Source organism: Argopecten irradians, chromosome 11, assembly GCF_041381155.1.
Source record: "Argopecten irradians isolate NY chromosome 11, Ai_NY, whole genome shotgun sequence".
NCBI lineage: Eukaryota > Metazoa > Mollusca > Bivalvia > Pectinida > Pectinidae > Argopecten > Argopecten irradians.
This window is the reverse complement of record NC_091144.1, coordinates 2547942-2567991: the sequence shown is the minus strand read 5'-3', so window position 1 is coordinate 2567991 and position 20050 is coordinate 2547942. Positions and strand designations below refer to the sequence as shown.

Genomic DNA, 20050 nt, shown 5'->3' with positions numbered 1-20050 from the left:
AATTCCCTACACCATCCCAGGCATCATGTATGAGGTAAATTCCCCTGACATCCAAGCCATCAGGTACAAGGTAAATTCCCTCCCCCATCCCAGGCATCATGTATGAGGTAAATTCCCTCCCCCATCCCAGGCATCATGTATGAGGTAAATTCCCTCCCCCATCCCAGGCATCATGTATGAGGTAAATTCCCTCCCCCATCCCAGGCATCATGTATGAGGTAAATTCCCTCCCCCATCCCAAGCATCATGTATGAGGTAAATTCCCTCCGCCATCCCAGGCATCAGGTACGAGGTAAATTCCCTCCCCCATCCCAGGCATCATGTATGAGGTAAATTCCCTCCGCCATCCCAGGCATCAGGTGCGAGGTAAATTCATATTAAGCTAAAATGTAGCTAAATTTGTGTATTGTCCATGAATGAGATTTGATTTGTTGTTCAGGCCCACCTGCCTACCGGTACCGTAGTAACCGTTGGCCTGAGTGATGTAGATTCCTGGAAGTACCTTCAGGTTTGGATCACACCTTCTAGTGCAGACTACAACAAAACACAAGGTAGATATTCTATCTTTCTACTTTTGCTATGTTTGGGTGGGGTTTAATTTCTCTAAATTCGCGGACTGATCATAACTCCCAAAATTTAAAATCTCACGTTCAAAAACATGGTTTTACATATTACATCACAATACGTGAAGGACATTTAAAAGATGATCGGCGAAAATTAACTATCGCAAATAACTTACATAGTTAAATTTTACACCCTCAGAATTCAACAACACTATAGTGTACAATGTTACATCAAATTTAGGTTGTGATTCTTACATAACATAAAAGAAATTTTCTGCTTTTGCTATACAGATATTCATCTGTTGTATGAAGTATACATTGTATTACAGGTTTGTGTGGAACGTTTGATGGAGAGAAGAATAATGACCTTGAGATGAAGGACAAGGTCCTTTACACTGCTCCTGGACTGAGACCCGACCCATTCATACTGTCATGGAGGTGAGAGAGTTTACAAAGGAGCACTAATTACACTCAAAGGTTATCAGCTGATTTAGGTTGGAAGGTCAAAGGTCAAGGTCACAGTTATCAAAACATAAATTAGGAAATTAGTTGTTGTGCTGTCACTGAGTCAGATCCATTGGGCTGGTCACACTCGATCTCCATGCAGATCTTCCTAACAACAAATGCTAGCTTGATTGGGAGTGATTTTTAGGTTCAAAGGTCAAATTTCACTGTCTTAATACTGATACAGAAAATTAATTTTATATGCTATAACTGCAGTTTCCTTGAGCTGATTAAACTCAAACATAAAACTTTTAACATGAATATAAAAAATGCAGCTTTGTAAACTACGATTAATTTCCACAGGGTGCCACAGAACGAAAGTTTGTACAATGGAATTACCAGTGAGGTGCAAGCCTCTCGTACCTTTGGGTCATGTGACTGTGGTAAGGGAGATAACCAGACCTGTAGCCTGAGGATGAATGTTGAGCCTTGTCCCGTCGCCCAGTTACCGGGCTGTAAGTACATCACGATATACAAACTTCTAAGCTAGTGAACAGTTTCACCAAATTATAGAGATATACAAACTTCTAAAGTACTAACATAGCATCGTAACACATCACTGTAGAACAGTAAATTCACCAAATTATAGAGATATACAAACTTCTAAAGTACTAACATAACATCGTAACACATCACTGTAGAACAGTAAATTCACCAAATTATAGAGATATACAAACTTCTAAATACTAACATAACATCGTAATACATCACTGTAGAACAGTCAATTCACCAAATTATAGAGATATACAAACTTCTAAAATACTAACATAACATCGTAACACATCACTGTAGAACAGTCAATTCACCAAATTATAGAGATATACAAACTTCTAAAATACTAACATAACATCGTAACACATCACTGTAGAACAGTAAATTCACCAAATTATAGAGATATACAAACTTCTAAATACTAAATACTAACATAACATCGTAACCACATCACTGTAGAACAGTAAATTCACCAAATTATAGAGATATACAAACTTCTAAAATACTAACATAACATCGTAACACATCACTGTAGAACAGTCAATTCACCAAATTATAGAGATATACAAACTTCTAAAATACTAACATAACATCGTAACACATCACTGTAGAACAGTAAATTCACCAAATTATAGAGATATACAAACTTCTAAAATACTAACATAACATCGTAACACATCAACACATCACTGTAGAACAGTAAATTCACCAAATTATAGAGATATACAAACTTCTAAAATACTAACATAACATCGTAACACATCACTGTAGAACAGTCAATTCACCAAATTATAGAGATATACAAACTTCTAAAATACTAACATAACATCGTAACACATCACTGTAGAACAGTCAATTCACCAAATTATAGAGATATACAAACTTCTAAAATACTAACATAACATCGTAACACATCACTGTAGAACAGTCAATTCACCAAATTATAGAGATATACAAACTTCTAAAATACTAACATAACATCGTAACACATCACTGTAGAACAGTAAATTCACCAAATTATAGAGATATACAAACTTCTAAAATACTAACATAACATCGTAACACATCACTGTAGAACAGTAAATTCACCAAATTATAGAGATATACAAACTTCTAAAATACTAACATAACATCGTAACACATCACTGTAGAACAGTCAATTCACCAAATTATAGAGATATACAAACTTCTAAAATACTAACATAACATCGTAACACATCACTGTAGAACAGTCAATTCACCAAATGATCAACAGTACTACAAACTTCTAAAATACTAACATAACATTGTAACATTGTACATGTCATGGTCCATATGTTAATTTGTTATGTTCCATGTCTGTCCCGTCCTGAAGTACTATCACATCTGATCCTTTCTGATTTAATATGAAGTTTACAGTAGTTTATATTGTTCCGCGAGCAGCTATATCTTGTAGGTAGTGATTGCCCCAATCAATTGGCTATTAGATACTGCATTACTAATTGATGTCCTACGAATGCTTTAACTGTAATGTTTAATTTTTATTTAAATGCCTCGAGTAATTTTTCCTTTGGAGGGGAGAATGTCCTGGTGTTTATATCCACCTTATTGTGTAATTTGAACCTGTAAATAGGATGTTTAAATACATGTACTGTGTAGTGTTTACATGTCCCTGTGTCAAGTGATGTCCTGTGCATGTACATATATGTGTGTGTTAGCTGTTGTGAGGATGAGAGGTAAGCGAATGTATAAGTTGAGATAATAATTTTGTCCCTGCATGAACCGGTCCCTACACATACATACGCCTTTAGCTAAGTATAAAGGTAAGTCTGTCTAACTTGCAATTATTAATATGAAGAATTTAACTGATTTTTGTGTATTTTAAATGATAATATTATTTTCTCAAGTAACTTTAAACAATTTGTTGTCACTTGTAGAATATTCAACAAAAAAAGGACCAAACATAGTCATGTATGTAATTTATATATGTGTATAGGGTTAAAGTGGTTGAATTTGTTATGGATATACCAAATAAATATAGAAATTCATTACCACATTAGATAGGGAACATTTTGAATATTATCAATGTATCCATATTTATATTTTTATCCTCAGCTTTTACAGAAACGGGGATATTATTTTGGGTCTGTCCGTCCTTCTGTCTGTCTGTCTGCAACGCCTGGTTTCCGTGCAATAATAGCCACAAATCTTAAGCAATTTTTATCTAACTTGGTCACATGGTTAAAAGTGCCAAGGGCTAGGATGAGTTCCCTCGACACTTTCATCAGACCCTCATTGGTGGAGTTATGGCTCTTTGCTTAACAAAAAACGGCATTTTCAGCTGTTTCCGTTCAATAACTTGCAAATATTACAAGATTTTCTCAAAAGTTAGCAACATGGTTAAATGTCTCAGGGCCTTAGCCCTGTTTGATAGGGACTTTGATTGGACCCTATTTGGCTGAGTTATGGCCCTTTGATTAACAAAAAACACAATTTTCGTCTGTTTCCGTTCAAAAACTTTCGCAATTATTATCAAATTTTCTCGAAACTTAGTAAAATGGTTAAATATCTTGGGGGGCCTTAGCCAAGTTTGATCACCACTTTCATAGGACCATATTTGGCAGCGTTATGGGCCTTTGATTAACGAAAGCAGGGATATAAAATCCAAAAATTAGCTTGTTATATCAGTGTTCACTGTCTGCGTTCTTGTCTTATATTGATTATAACAAACGGTGTTAAAACCTACACTAACATTCACTCATGTAACAATCATATTTTGTATTAACAACCAGTTTGATTTGGTTCTAGTTAAGTAGATGTAACTGATATCATCCTTCTGGTCTGAGCTCAGTATTATCTTGTTTTCGTGTAGATGACCTGACTGCAGACATGTTATCCTTGGTACAGCGTGCCCCTGTGGCTTTGGTTAATGAAGACGTTCCCGAGGCCCTGAGGTTCGAGTTTGATGAAGACTTTACACCACTGGTAGGTGTTACACTTTGTTCTGAAAATACAGAGGACTGCACATAATCAAATAACGGTTATTTGAATATTTCGGTTATTTGCATAAAATTCTGTGGTCCCGATTTTTTCCTTCTTTATTTTTGTTTTTCAACTTCGTGTATTTGAATAGACTTTTACTACATGACCTCCGGTTATTTGAATAAAATATTTGGGAAATTCTAAAAATAAAATAGAATATTTTGCAATTTTGCAATATATTTTTAGCGAAATTCGCTGATATGTGTTTCAAGATACTTTGCTTTTACTAGAAATCATCATGGTGACAGATAAACGTTATCGTATGGCTTGTTATTTTATGCATGAATCTGCAAAGGTATTCGACGCTGTTACGATTTTTATCAGCAGCGGTTGATCATTACTTTAGTATAATCACTGACTCAAACATCTAATTAAAGCATTTGCACTTTCAAATATGTTTATTTATTAACGTAACGTATCTTAGTTCGCGATCGGTTGGAGAAACCATGCTTCTTTACAACAATCGACATTCATGAGTAGTCTTGTTCAACCAGAGTCTTGTTGACTACGACAGACATGTGCATATCAAGCGTCTTGTTGAATGAGACATAAAAGCATGCAAAGTCGGCGTGCAATGACTACCGCAAGTTTTGTATGTAATATTATGGATACAAAAGATACTTGCTACGTTGTTTCATTGCTACTTGAATATGCATTAATTTCTGAAATGTTATCAAGCTATTCGCTGTATAGATCAGCAATACAAGGAAAATTCTCAAAACACATTTAGGTCCAGTGAACGCATGGCTTCATCACCTGCTGCCATTTTCGAATTCATACACATGTGTAAAAACAACACTGCTAGTTGATCGGCACTTTGAAGTTTAATCACGATTGTAAGTTCATTTTGCCAGGCAAATGTACGTAAATTTGTTTATTATTTAGGTTCAGAATTGTAGACACAAATTCAATCCTGTTTAGTTATTGCATTTGATATAGATCGTTTAGCTGTTTCTCAAAGCTTCACGTGTCGATCTAACGTAAACAAGAATCTAATATTAGAATATTTTTTGTTATTAAACAATTAAAATCGATCTACAACTTTGAAAATAATTACTTGTTGTTTGTTTTAAGTGTAAATAATTTACGTATTTATCAAGTAAACACAACAATATCTATTTGCCTGTTCACATACATATGTGTGGGGTCAAACGAAGGTGCAAAATGTCATCTCCGCCTATTCGAATACTCTGGTTATTTGCATATTTTCTTCAGGAAAATGACTTATTCAAATAAGCGGAATCCTCTGTATAATTTATCTCTGCTAATATTATACAATCTTAAATGTTTGTCCATGACCATCAGAGATGTACATTTAGGTGGGAAGATATAGACAGACATTTCATTGACAGTAACTTGTTACCTTATAGAGCTTTAAATTTGCTGGGTACATACTTCTCGGTTTCGTCAATGGAATTTAATCGCACATAGCACTTTTGCCCAACAGTAATGAAATTCAAATGAATTGATTGTGTTTTCAATTTTGGGATTTCAGAAAAACTGAGAATACAGTAAAAATTCACTCTCAGCAAAATTATAGTATAATTATATGATATATACAGTATGTTGACATTTTAGGATTTTTATGCATCTGCCATGTAGTGGGAGGCACTTAGTGCTATTGAGGTCTAACCAGTGTTCTCCTGTAACATTACCTAGGGTGGCTTTGATATTTCGAGGACATTTCTGTTTTACCTACATTTCCATGTTGTGATAACATTGCTATATATTTTGTGTTACAGACCTACAGTTTCCCGACAATGTCCAATATAACGGAGGACATGGCCCGTACACACTGTGAGGGACTACTGACCGCTAGTCCTGTAGGACAGCTGTGTGTCAACATCACCGAGGTGGACATGGGTCTGGCCGTCGAGTCCTGTGTCACAGGGGTCAGGGTAAGATGCTTTCAAATGCTTTCTATATTTTTAGCTTACCTGGCCCAAAGGGCCTGTGAGCTTATGTCATGGCGCAGCGTCCAGCATCCAGCGTCCGTCCTCCGGCTTCCATCAACTTTTCACATAAATCCCTACTATTCATTAACGACGGAATGATTTTTCACCAAATTTGGTCTGAAGCTTTCTTGGGTGAAGGGGAAGCAATCTTGTATAAACGATGACCCTGGCTCCTCAGGGGCCTGAAGGGTGGGGCCTTATAGGGGAAATATAGCAAATTCTTTAAAATCCTTCTTCTGTGGGAATGAAGGGATTTAGTTCTTATTTGGTCTCAAGTTTCCTTCGTTAAAGGGGAACCAATCTTGTATAAACAGTGACCCTGGCCCCCAGGGGCCTGAAGGGCGGGACCCAACAAGGGAAATATAGCAAATTCTTTAAAAACCCTCTTCTTCTGTAGGAATGAAGAGATTTAGTACTAATTTAGTGTGAAGCTTTCTGGGTGAAGGGAAATCAATCTTGTATAAATGTTGACCCTGGTCTTCCAGGGGCCTGAGGGACGGAGTTCAATAAGGAAAATATAGTAAATTCTTTGAAATCCTTCTTCTTTTGTAGCAATGAAGGGATTTAGCTATAATTTGGTCTGAAGCTTCCATGGATAAAGGGGAACCAATTTTGTATAAATGGTGGGTCTGGTCCCCCAGGGGCCTGAAGGGCTGGGACCAATAAGGAAAATATAGCAAAGGGATTTAGTTCTAATTTAGTCTGATGCTTCCTTGGGTGAAGTGGAAACAATTTTGTATAAATGTTGGGGCTCTACCCCTAGGGGCCAATGGGACGAGGCCCTATAGGGGAAATATAGCAAATTCTTTAAATCCATCTGTAGAAATAATTAGATTAAGTTCAATTCTAAAGCCTTCAAGTTGGTAGCTTGTGTTCTTAGCCAAAACAGGTGAGCGATACAGGCCCAATAGGCCTCTTGTTTATGCTGAAGTTATGAAATAGGACATATTTCATTCTGTTACAACACTGTTGAAAAGCCTTCTTTTATACAAAGATCAGATTTCTTTGACGTTTTGACGTGTTTGTTATATTGTTTTGTTTGGCTTCTTTACAGGATATACATTTCTGTAATAGAATCTTTTTCTATTTTTCAGAATTTATCAAATCTTGTTTTAACCAAGAGTCTTACAACTATGCTGTACCAATATTTTATTTTTTCAACAGATCACAGATTCATACGACTTTGCAAGTAACATGTTAACAAGTACAGCTGTACGTTGCCAAATAGAAGTTCAACGTTCAGTCAATCCATCCGAAACCATTCTGAATGGTCTGTGCTTTGAAGATTGTAATAACAAGGGTTCCTGTGTTGGAGGTTAGTGTGCCAGGTTCAGGGCTCGGGGGGGAAAGCACCTAGTAAAAGCACCTAGTAAAAGAATTCTTATTAGGAGAGATAGGAAAGAGAAGGGTCTTACTGTATGATTTAAGGAAAATATTTCTTTTATTTTAAGTTGAATCAAAAATTTTCATAATGATCTAAACAACATTAAAATGCAGTAAAAAATACATTGAGCTTGCATAATAGGGTCTTAGGGAGATTATAAGAAGTTTTAATTATTGCTATATTCACAGGTGTCTGTATGTGTAATGAAGGATTCGGTGGTGAGGCATGCAGAGTAAACACATCAGAACCTCCTGAGCTCTATTTCCTCGGAGGAGGCGGATTTTGTGATCTCCTTACATCCGACTGTACAGATATTACTGTTTTCGGGGATACATTCATCAGATCTGAGAACCTTACATTTGGACTACAGGAAATAATGGTAGCTTATCCATCCTCTACATGGCTTGTGGGGATATCATTGTTTGCCTTCATTCTTCTAATTTGTGAAAATTGGGGGGAAATGAAAGGTCATAATGATAATGTCCTGGCAGTAAATGTTTCATCAAGACTTTCCTTCTGAATGTTACCATCATTACATATCCATCAAGCGTACTAGAACAGTGGTATCATTTCAAGATGTAATCCAGTAGGTGCATTTCCTTAAGTATATGAACGACGTCTCAAAGTCCATTGTTATATACATTATATTGCGTTAGTTTAGTTAATAATTTCAAGTAGTGTTTGGTTTAAGCATCTGTTTGATTGGAGTTACAGCATCAATGTTGGTGAATTACGCATTGGTTACTGTGTTACATGCTTAGTTAATAATTTCAAGTAGTGTTGGTAAAATGTTTGGTTGGAAGTTACAGCATCATGTGTACATGCTTGTTAATATTTCAATCTTTACATAATCCATAGTTTGGTAAATGTTTGGTTGGAAGTTAGCATAGTGTTACATGCTTAGTATTTCAAGTTTTGGTAAATGTTTGGTGAATTAGTCATGTGTTACTTTTAGTGTGTAAAGTTTGTGAAGTACATCTGTGTAATGCTAGTTTGAACAATGATGGTACCAATATGACACTTGAGCAGGAGATTTATCGACCAGCCTTCTTCCTGACACCCTACCAGGCAGTAGTAATGATCCCGAAGGTCTCCACCTACATGGTTACCCTTAGTAACGACAACTCCAGCTTCAGTAACTCTCTCATCTTTACTGTGTTCCATAGTAAATGTCACGTCTGTACTGGGCCAGCCATGTGTGTCGTTAAGGTAACTTTTGAGCCCAAAATCGCCACATCAGGTTTCATAAAGACTTATGTAGCTCACTGTCATAGAATATTAGGTATACGTTTCTTTTATTATATAGTTTAAATGTTATGTCTTCGTTGTGATTGGTCAGATTGTGCACTTAAATGACAATAATTGATTCTGATCATTCTGATTTGTCCTTACTGAAGACTTTTTTTTTCTCATTAGATAAATCAAGTATAAAAAATATCTCATTGATCAGCTTCAAAAGATATTAGTTTTGTGAAAAAATATACTAATTTGCTTTTTGAAATGGAAAGATAGAAATTTCAAAATACACTTCAGTATAGAGAAACTAGATTGATACATATCTAGTAAAGCAGCATTTTCTCTTTGTAATATTCATGGAAAGTTTGATTTATATCTATAAATGTGGAAAGGATACAAAATATTGGTGTTTTCTGACTTTATACAGATATAAGTGTTGTGGTACATTGTGTTATTATCATTACAGCCTTTGACCTGTCTCATCGACAACGACTGCTTCCAGTTTGGTCAGTTGAATCCTGACAACAGCTCACAAGTGTGCAACTCAGATGAAAACTATGATACATGGAGCATACTTAGACGTAAGTTTGATCTACAAGGATTGGAAGACATAGTGTTTCTCCACAGAAAGGACACTTTATTGTTGCTAACATTATTTTAGGATGTATTACTTCCCGTTGCTAACATGAATCATTGTCCAGGATAAAGTTATTTGAGAATAGATGAAGTTTTTAAGATTTTTCGTTAAAATGTATTTATGCATCAGACTATGGGACACCAAAATGGGCACTCCAGTAATGTTAGAGGTAAAGCATGTCCGATAGGAAAAGAACCAGTCGTAGTTATGATCTTAAAGAATGGATTGCTGACTCTTATTTCAAAGTCATAATAATACATGACCATATTCTGATATTGGAATATTTATGAAGCTACAACTATGTAAGAATGGTAAATATACTTTTATTTATGAAAGCAGTTTTTCATGTATTGTAGATTATTATCATTTGATGTGATAATGTTTCCAGCATATCCTCTGATCAGAGACCCTCTAGCCCTGACCTACCATGTGATACTGTAGATTATTAGTTGATGTGATATTGTTTCCAGCATATCCTCTGATCAGAGACCCTCTAGTTCTGACCTACCATGTAATACTGTAGATTATCATTTGATGTGATATTGTTCCAGCATATCCTCTGATCAGAGACCCTCCGGTCCTGACCTACCATGTAATACTGTAGATTATCATTTGATGTGATATTGTTTCCAGCGTATCCTCTGATCAGAGACCCTCCGTCCTGACCTACCATGTAATACTGTAGATATCATTTGATGTGATATTGTTCCAGCGTTGTCCTCTGATCAGAGACCCTCCAGTCCTGACCTACCATGTAATATGTGTAGATTATCATTTGATGTGATATTGTTCCAGCGTATCCTCTGATCAGAGACCCTCCGGTCCTGACCTACAATGTAATACTTTAGATTATCATTTGATGTGATATTGTTTCCAGCATATCCTCTGATCAGAGACCCTCCGGTCCTGACCTACGGGTACAACATGTCTGCTCAGAGATTCTGGTTTAATTGTGACTATCAACTCCCGACACAGAGGAACAACACGATGTTCTCTCTTGTGTGGACTCTCGATGGCCAGGTTGTGGATACCGTCATGCTGGAGAATAATATCACTGACGCAAACATGACACAAGAATATGCTGATTTGGATGTGTTTCAAAACTTTACCTATGGATCCCAGGTGAATTGTGGACTTGAAGCCTGCTATGAAGATAATTGTGATAACTCAACCAGTGCTGTCAAACTTAGTAACACTATTGAGGCCTCCCTAACTGTAAGTGACTTTTTAATTTGATTAGTCTGATCTTTAATGCCTGTTTTAGCTCTTTTAATTGACAATGTCAAAAATTCATAACGAGCTGTCTTGTGAGTAAAGCTTATATAAGAGTTTCTATCAACTCACATGATGAATGAATCCGTCCAGGTGAAAACTTGTATTGTAAACATTAGATACCTCTGTAGAAGTTCTCTAAGGGAATGTTGTAAGGATGTTAAATCACTCAGAATAAGATAAACACAGAAGAGTTGATTTTAGTTCACTTAATATTGGTTTTAGATCTTAGTTTCCAGTTTGGATAAAATGAATAATAATTTTTGCTATCGAAATGTTCTGATTTAATTTTACTCCTTGACTTCTGATATAACTGCAGGTGTTGACAGAATCTCTCACAGTGACAGAGGGACAGCAAGGAAAACATGTCAAAGTTAAGATGGAGTTCCCTCCCTTTATCTTCTGTAACAACTCAGACAGTTGTGGTATCCATGTTATGACGAGAGTACAGGAAGCAGAAGAGTTTGTCTGTAATGGAATGATTCCACAACTCCGCGTTCAGCGTGCTGGTGATGGTCCTCCCTGTGGTCTGATGATTACAGGAGAAAATTGGGGCGAGGAACATGAGTTTGAGGTTCAGGCAACAGTGGATAACCTCAAGGATGGTGATCAGGAGAGAAATTTACTGGTGATGTCAAGTCTGAATGGTGGGGATCTCATCCAAGGAACACCTGTACAGGTAAATGATGGGTGAGGAGGGGGGTCCAAGGAACACCTGAACAGGTAAATTGGTGGGTGAGGAAGGGGTCGAAGGAACACCTGTACAGGTAAATGGTGGGTGAGGAGGTGGGAGGGGGTCGAAGGAACATCTGTACAGGTAAATTGGTGGGTGAGGAAGGGGGTCGAAGGAACACCTGATTTCTTGAAACAAACTTAAGTCAAAAACTGACTTAAGTCATAAATTTTCATATAAATTACATAAGGAGAAAAAATTAAGTTTAGACTTAAGTCTGCACTTGTGTTTCGAGAAATCAGGGCCTGTACAGGTAAATGGTGGGTGAGGAGGTGGGAGGGGGTCGAAGGAACACCTGTACAGGTAAATGGTGGGTGAGGAAGTGGGAGGGGGTCAAAGGAACACCTTTACAGGTAATTGGTGGGTGAGGAGGGGGTCAAAGGAACACCTGTACAAGTAAATGGTTGCTGATGAGGGGGTAGGGGGGGCCGAAGGAACACCTGTACAAGTAAATGGTGGCTGATGAGGAGGGAGGGGGTCGAAGGAACACCTGTTCAGGTAAATGGTTGGTGAGGAGGTTAGAGGGGGTCGAAGGAACACCTGTACAGGTAAATGGTTGGATAGGAGGGGTGGGTGGTCAAAGGAACACCTGTACAGATAAAGGGTTGGATAGGAGGGGTGGGGGGTCAAAGGAACACATGTACAGGTAAATGGTTGGTGAGTAGGGATGGAGGGGGTCGAAGGAACACCTGTACAGGTAAATGGTTGGATAGGAGGGGTGGAGGGTCAAAGGAACACCTGTACAGGTAATAAAGGTGAGGAGGGGGGGAGGGGGGTCGAAGGAACACCTGTTCAGGTAAATGGTTGCTGATGAGGGGAGAGGCGGTCGAAGGAACACCTGTTCAGGTAAATGGTTGCTGATGTGGGGAGAAGGGGTCGAAGGAACACCTGTTCAGGTAAATGGTTGCTGACGAGGGAGGAAGGGGTCGAAGGAACACCTGTTCAGGTAAATGGTTGATGATGAGGGGGGGAGGGGGTCGAAGGAACACCTGTTCAGGTAAATGGTTGCTAATGAGGGGGGAGGGGGTCGAAGGAACACCTGTTCAGGTAAATGGTTGCTAATGAGGGGGGAGGGGGTCGAAGGAACACCTGTTCAGGTAAATGGTTGCTGATGAGGGGGGAAGGGGTCGAAGGAACACCTGTACAGGTAATAATTGGTGAGGAGGTTAGAGGGGGTCGAAGGAACACCTGTACAGGTAAATGGTTGCTGATGAGGGGGGAAGGGGTTGAAGGAACACCTGTTCAGGTAATAATTGGTGAGGAGGGGGGGGGGAGGGGGTAGAAGGAACACCTGTTCAGGTAAATGGTTGATGATGTAGAAGGAACACCTGTTCAGGTAAATGGTTGATGATGAGGGGGGAGGAGTCGACGGAACACCTGTTCAGGTAAATGGTTGCTAATGAGGGGGGAGGGGGTCAACAGGGTGCAGGCTTCTTGAGTCACATATTATCAATGTCCAAGTACTTATTGGTTTAGTGGGATGGAGAAGGAAGGGAAGGGTTTAACACAAGAACTTGTGTAGGGTAAAAATATTAAACTTAGTATATTGTTAATACAAACGTATATTGATAATTGTTTTCAGCAAAGTCTGAAATTTGCTTTAGAATGACACTGGCGACAAAACAGAATGATGTAATATTATCATATCCCCATCATGATGATGTTGTATACTCAAGGGAGTTTTGATAATTACAGGTGACGGTAGAAGATATCAACCCATCTGGTCTCTGTTCCTCAGTCAACGATCCACATACAACAACATTTGACGGCAGGTCAGTGTTCACATTCTGGCTACACTTTGAAAATTCTACATCTAATTTGTATTATTTTCTGGTGTTTATAAAGGGTAAAAGGTATCTTCTGATTACAAATATAACATTATGTCTTTGTGTATTTCACACTAAAATCATATAGACACTTTCATACAATACCAGAGATTCTCTGTATACGGTAGGAGTGTTTTATGTCAGGTCACTGTGACCTGCATTTTGAACTAGTTTCACATATGCTGGGGGGTTTAATTTACTGAATTGTCCTGATTAAAAACCATACAATAAACTTATGTTGTAATTGACAGGTACTTCAACGTCTACTTTGAAGGCGAGTTTGTGTTATATAAACACACAAGGCTACCATTTGAGGTATGTATGATAGATTACATTATTCATCTTAAACAGTATTTGTATTATTATGTAAAAGGAGCGTGTCACTGTGATTTTACATGGTGTAAAATACGGTCTCTGTCACTCAGCTGACGGAGCTCAGACGTATAGCCGTAGTTTTTCCCACCGGAGACCCAGGTCTGATTCCTGGTAGGGGCACTTGGCAGGAATAATATGTGTATATTCCCTGTTCTTCTACAATTATAAGTCACTCTTCATCAAGAATTAGCATGACAATTTAATTCAAGTCACCAATTCACTTTTTAACAATTAGAAAATGCTATTAAATTTCGATTTGCTAATTCAAATATATTTTTCTATTATAATATATGTTTCAAATTCTGATCTTAATGTCCCAATCATAAAAAACTTTAAAGCAAGCGTTTTGTATTACACATATTCATTCCATTACACAAGTATTTTCTCATTGTGTCATATCGTGTCCCATTCAAGTTACATACATCGGCAGACATTTATATATGTCTTACAAACATTTCTAGTTTTGAATTCATGTTTAAAATACAAGTATATTTCATTTGTATTTTAGGTGCGAGTATTTTTCCGTAGATGTAATCGCCATGCTGCCTGTAACTGTGCCGTGGCGGTGAAATCTGGGGACGACGTAATCCTGATTGACAGATGTGGTCCGGAGGCTGACAGTGCTAATCCTCATCTGGATGTTAGGACGTACATCAACGATGATCTCACCCCTGGGACACAGGTCAGGAAGTACGAGGGTGGAAAGGAATACAGGGTAAGTTTTATTTAAATCTCTTTGTTTGATTTTACATAGACAACACACATGATGTTTTTAGAGCCGTTCATCTAGAATAACATACTGGGAACTTGGTTATAAGGTTGAATACCTTAATCACCTTGCCAGGTTCGATCAGCTCTTTCAGCGGATGTTATTTATCAGAGTAATGGCCCTTTAATTTACTACAAATATCATTTTTCTGCAGTTTCTGTGTATTAACTAACAAATGTTAAAACTAATATTGTTAAAACTTGGTAACAAAGTTAAATGCCTTAAGGGCTTAGCCAAGTTCGATCGCCACTTTTGGCAGATCTTGATTAGCAGAGTTATGGCCCTTTGTTTTAACAAAAAAAAAAAGTCATTTTCTGCCACTTCCGTACACTAACTGTAATAAATATTAACTGATTTTCTTCAAACTTGGTAACAAAGTTTAATGTCTTACTTCTGAATAAGACTTCAGTTTATTTTTTCCTGTTTCAACCAAGGTTAAACCTAACCTCAATATTGTTTACCTACAATATGTCCTGAAAGCGGGGGATGGAAATTCCACAAATTTGCTTGTTAAACTTGTTTTTGACATTGAAAATCTCTTAATTGTTTGAAAATCTCTTAATTGTTTGTTGTGTATCATTATACAGGTGTCCCTACCAACAGGCACTTACGTGGTTATAAAGGACGGACAGCTGAAGAGAGATCCACAAGGCTACCTTAATGTGTTTGTACACGCTTCAGCTCTCGACTTCAACCAGACTCTGGGTAGGTAGACAAAACACATGGTGATTGTGTCTCAGAAACGCCAGTTATAATGGTAGGTAGACAAAACACATAGTAAGGGCGTCTCAGAAACGACAGTTATAAGGATAGGTAGACAAAACAAATAGTAAGGGTATCTCAGAAACGACAGTTATAATGGTAGGTAGACAAAACACATAGTAAGGGCGTCTCAGAAACGACAGTTATAATGGTAGGTAGACAAAACAAATAGTAAGGGTGTCTCAGAAACGACAGTTATAATGGTAGGTAGACAAAACACATGGTGATTGTATCTCAGAAACGCCAGTAATAATGGTAGGTAGACAAAACACGTACTACATAGTAATGGTGTCTCAGAAACGCCAGTAATAATGGTAGGTAGACAAAACACATGGTGATTGTGTCTCAGAAACGCCAGTAATAATGGTAGGTAGACAAAACACATAGTAATGGTGTCTCAGAAACGCCAGTTATAATGGTAGGTAGACAAAACACATGGTGATGGTGTCTCAGAAATGGTGATTGTGTCTCAGAAACGCCAGTTATAATGGTAGGTAGACAAAACACATAGTAATGGTGTCTCAGAAACAACAGTAATAATGGTAGGTAGACAAAACACATGGTGATTGTGTCTCAGAAACGCCAGTAATAATAGTAGGTAGACAAAAACACATAGTAATGGTGTCTCAGAAACGACAGTTATAATGGTAGAGTTACTCTTTTGAAGAGTTATCTCCCCTTTAGCTTGATTTGTTGTGTGTAACAGGTTGATACCCTATTTACCATATACTGCAGGTTTTAGCCTGTTTTTACTTATCTTTTTCTACAGGATTAAACACTTGAAGAAGGTATGAGGTTGTTATATATTTTTCAGGATTGTGTGGAACATTTAACGGTGATATGGATGATGATCTAACACTGCCTGATGGAAGTGTAGACACGACAAAGTCTAAGAAACCTGATTCCTATTCCCTCGAGTGGAGAGTAAGGTAAAAACAATGGAGAGTAAGGTAAAAACAATAGCCTAATGACAGCCCGTCCCTCTTCTGTCTATAATGTAAGACTTTTTCATGAGTGGATATGAAGGAAAAGGATATTCTACTCAAGGACTCCAAAATAGTGTTTCTTAAAATTATGTCCCAAACCTGACTGATAAAGTATGTTTAATTAATTAGAATTGTACCCAAGGACTCCAAAATAGTGCTCCTAAAAAACCATGTCCCAAACCTGACTGATAAAGTATGTTTTATTAATTAGAATTGTAAATATTTATATTTGGAGATATTAAGATGCTTGTTTTATACTTGTAGTGAGGAGGACTCGTTATTTGCTGGGTATTGTTCGGGAGCGGAGGAGGAGTCTGTAGAGATGGATGATACGTCGTGTACATGTCAGGAAGGACACAATGTTACTTGTGATCCACGTCTCTTCTACCAGTGTGAAGTTGACCCAGTTCCTGGTGAGTACACACCTCAGTCTCAACAATCTCAAAACTGATCATTTCATACCACATGAGAAATTTACAAAATCTCACTTTGAAAACGTATTCTGTATTTGGCCTCTTGTTTGAAAGTCTTTATGACCCTGCAATTTGTGGTGTTACTTATGTCTCTCCAGTCCAATCTTATAAAGGTTTTCTAATCCCTACAATCTACAATTTAGCCAAGCTTAAAATTAGTCAGTGTCTAAATTAGTCTGTGTTACATATAATTAAATAAAAAAACACACTTATATTTACTGAATATTTCACAATTATTTATAATTTTATTAATATTATTTTAACAAATGTGCATTTTATGTTGATTATGTTAACACCAAATTGCCTTATATCTATCTAGGAGAAGACATCACTGCCTCTATTCCAAATTTCCCCTTGAGCAGGTGCTTCAGTATCCAGCCTTGGATTGTGTTCCAATACAACGCAACCTACATAGCAACAGTAAGTTCATGGAGCATAACTCGAAAAATTTTGTTCAGTTTAAGATCATCATGATAATATCATTTTATATTTCCGTGTATCATATCCTAATGAAAATATCATTTTACAATTTCATTTATCATATCCTAGTCACCTTATTAATCTGTATATTTCTTTCATTACAAAATAATCATTAACTTTTTTTGCCTATTTCAGGCAGGAACATTCCCAACCCCCAGTGGTTTGAATGAAACCGAGGCCAACAGGATTTGCCGGGATTATATCATTTCCGCGGAGATTGGCGTTCTATGTAATACTTTTATATCAGCACAAATTGACCTTAGCATACAGTCATGTGTGGAAGACATTGCAGTAAGTATCTAAAGTCATAGGTCAAAGTCTATTAACAAGATTTCTATTGCAGATTTATTACCCCTTGATTAAAAACATTATTTTACAATAGAGTTATGGCCCCTTATTAAACAAATGTATATTGCAGTTATTTGTCTGATTTATGGTAACTAAAACAACCATATTCCCATCATCATACCCAATATCAAAAATCATTGTACGAGATTGCGAGATATTTTAATTTTGTTTTAGATCACTGACGATATATCCTGGACATTTGAGGCTTTCTCCAGTGTGAAGACCAAGTGTTTGGTAGAGATATCCACCAACACTGACCTGTGGATAATAGATGGGGGAGGCTTGACCCCTCCTCTTAACTCTACAAACTTACTGTGTCCTGAGTGTGAGAACGGCGGTGTCTGTACAGGAGGTCAGTATTCATTATGTAAAGTCATTAGACGGGGGAGGCTTGACCCCTCCACTTAACTCTACAAACTTACTGTGTCCTGAGTGTGAGAACGGCTGTGTCTGTACAGGAGGTCAGTATTCAGTATGTAAGGTCATTAGACGGGGGAGGCTTGACCCCTCCACTTAACTCTACAAACTTACTGTGTCCTGAGTGTGAGAACGGCGGTGTCTGTACAGGAGGTCAGTATCTAGTATGTAAGGTCATTAGACTGGGGAGGCTTGACCCCTCCTCTTAACTCTACAAACTTACTGTGTCCTGAGTGTGAGAACGGTGGTGTCTGTACAGGAGGTTAGTATCTAGTATGTAAAGTCATTAGACGGGGGAGGCTTGACCCCTCCTCTTAACTCTACAAACTTACTGTGTCCTGAGTGTGAGAACGGTGGTGTCTGTACAGGAGGTCAGTATTCAGTATGTAAGGTCATTAGACGGGGGAGGCTTGACCCCTCCTCTTAACTCTACAAACTTACTGTGTCCTGAGTGTGAGAACGGCGGTGTCTGTACAGGAGGTCAGTATTCAGTATGTAAGGTCATTAGACGGGGGAGGCTTGACCCCTCCTCTTAACTCTACAAACTCACTGTGGCCTGAGTGTGAGAACGGTGTTGTCTGTACGGGAGGTCAGTATTCAGTATGTAAGGTCATTAGACGGGGGAGGCTTGACCCCTCCTCTTAACTCTACAAACTTACTGTGTCCTGAGTGTGAGAACGGTGGTGTCTGTACAGGAGGTCAGTATTCAGTATGTAAGGTCATTAGACGGGGGAGGCTTGACCCCTCCTCTTAACTCTACAAACTTACTGTGTCCTGAGTGTGAGAACGGTGGTGTCTGTACGGGAGGTCAGTATTCAGTATGTAAGGTCATTAGACGGGGGAGGCTTGACCCCTCCTCTTAACTCTACAAACTTACTGTGTCCTGAGTGTGAGAACGCAATGTCTGTACGGGAGGTCAGTATTCTAGTATGTAAGGTCATTAGACGGGGAGGCTTGACCCCTCCTTTAACTCTACAAACTTACTGTGTCCTGAGTGTGAGAACGGTGGTGTCTGTACAGGAGGTCAGTATTCAGTATGTAAAGTCATTAGACGGGGGAGGCTTGACCCCTCCTCTTAACTCTACAAACTTACTGTGTCCTGAGTGTGAGAATAGCGATGTCTGTACAGGAGGTCAGTATTCAGTATGTAAGGTCATTAGACTGGGGAGGCTTGACCCCTCCTCTTAACTCTACAAACTTACTGTGTCCTGAGTGTGAGAACGGTTGTGTCTGTACAGGAGGTCAGTATTCAGTATGTAAGGTCATTAGACAGGGGAGGCTTGACCCCTCCTCTTAACTCTACAAACTCACTGTGTCCTGAGTGTGAGAACGGTAATGTCTGTACGGGAGGTCAGTATTCAGTATGTAAGGTCATTAGACGGGGAGGCTTGACCCCTCCTCTTAACTCTACAAACTTACTGTGTCCTGAGTGTGAGAACGGTGGTGTCTGTACAGGAGGTCAGTATTCAGTATGTAAGGTCATTAGACGGGGGAGGCTTGACCCCTCCTCTTAACTCTACAAACTTACTGTATCCTGAGTGTGAGAACGGCGGTGTCTGTACAGGAGGTCAGTATTCAGTATGTAAGGTCATTAGACGGGGGAGGCTTGACCCCTCCTCTTAACTCTACAAACTTACTGTGTCCTGAGTGTGAGAACGGTGGTGTCTGTACAGGAGGTCAGTATCTAGTATGTAAAGTCATTAGACGGGGGAGGCTTGACCCCTCCTCTTAACTCTACAAACTTACTGTGTCCTGAGTGTGAGAACGGTGGTGTCTGTACGGGAGGTCAGTATTCAGTATGTAAGGTCATTAGACGG

The 20050-nt window shown here is 38.3% G+C and overlaps 1 protein-coding gene across 1 annotated transcript in view; it reads left to right on the top strand.

Moving 5' to 3' along the window:
- Positions 1 to 20050, top strand: part of LOC138335669 (uncharacterized) — a 188929-nt gene that overhangs the window by 62819 nt on the left and 106060 nt on the right. The window contains exons 46-65 of the mRNA XM_069284830.1: positions 440 to 551; positions 893 to 1001; positions 1371 to 1522; positions 4411 to 4523; positions 6323 to 6478; positions 7700 to 7850; positions 8108 to 8339; positions 8912 to 9128; positions 9622 to 9736; positions 10670 to 11007; positions 11384 to 11743; positions 13493 to 13569; positions 13875 to 13938; positions 14507 to 14713; positions 15355 to 15472; positions 16344 to 16458; positions 16780 to 16928; positions 17308 to 17408; positions 17604 to 17759; positions 17991 to 18168. Of these exons, the coding sequence (XP_069140931.1) occupies positions 440 to 551; positions 893 to 1001; positions 1371 to 1522; positions 4411 to 4523; positions 6323 to 6478; positions 7700 to 7850; positions 8108 to 8339; positions 8912 to 9128; positions 9622 to 9736; positions 10670 to 11007; positions 11384 to 11743; positions 13493 to 13569; positions 13875 to 13938; positions 14507 to 14713; positions 15355 to 15472; positions 16344 to 16458; positions 16780 to 16928; positions 17308 to 17408; positions 17604 to 17759; positions 17991 to 18168 (3220 nt within the window). The remainder of the gene's footprint in view (positions 1 to 439; positions 552 to 892; positions 1002 to 1370; positions 1523 to 4410; positions 4524 to 6322; positions 6479 to 7699; positions 7851 to 8107; positions 8340 to 8911; positions 9129 to 9621; positions 9737 to 10669; positions 11008 to 11383; positions 11744 to 13492; positions 13570 to 13874; positions 13939 to 14506; positions 14714 to 15354; positions 15473 to 16343; positions 16459 to 16779; positions 16929 to 17307; positions 17409 to 17603; positions 17760 to 17990; positions 18169 to 20050) is intronic.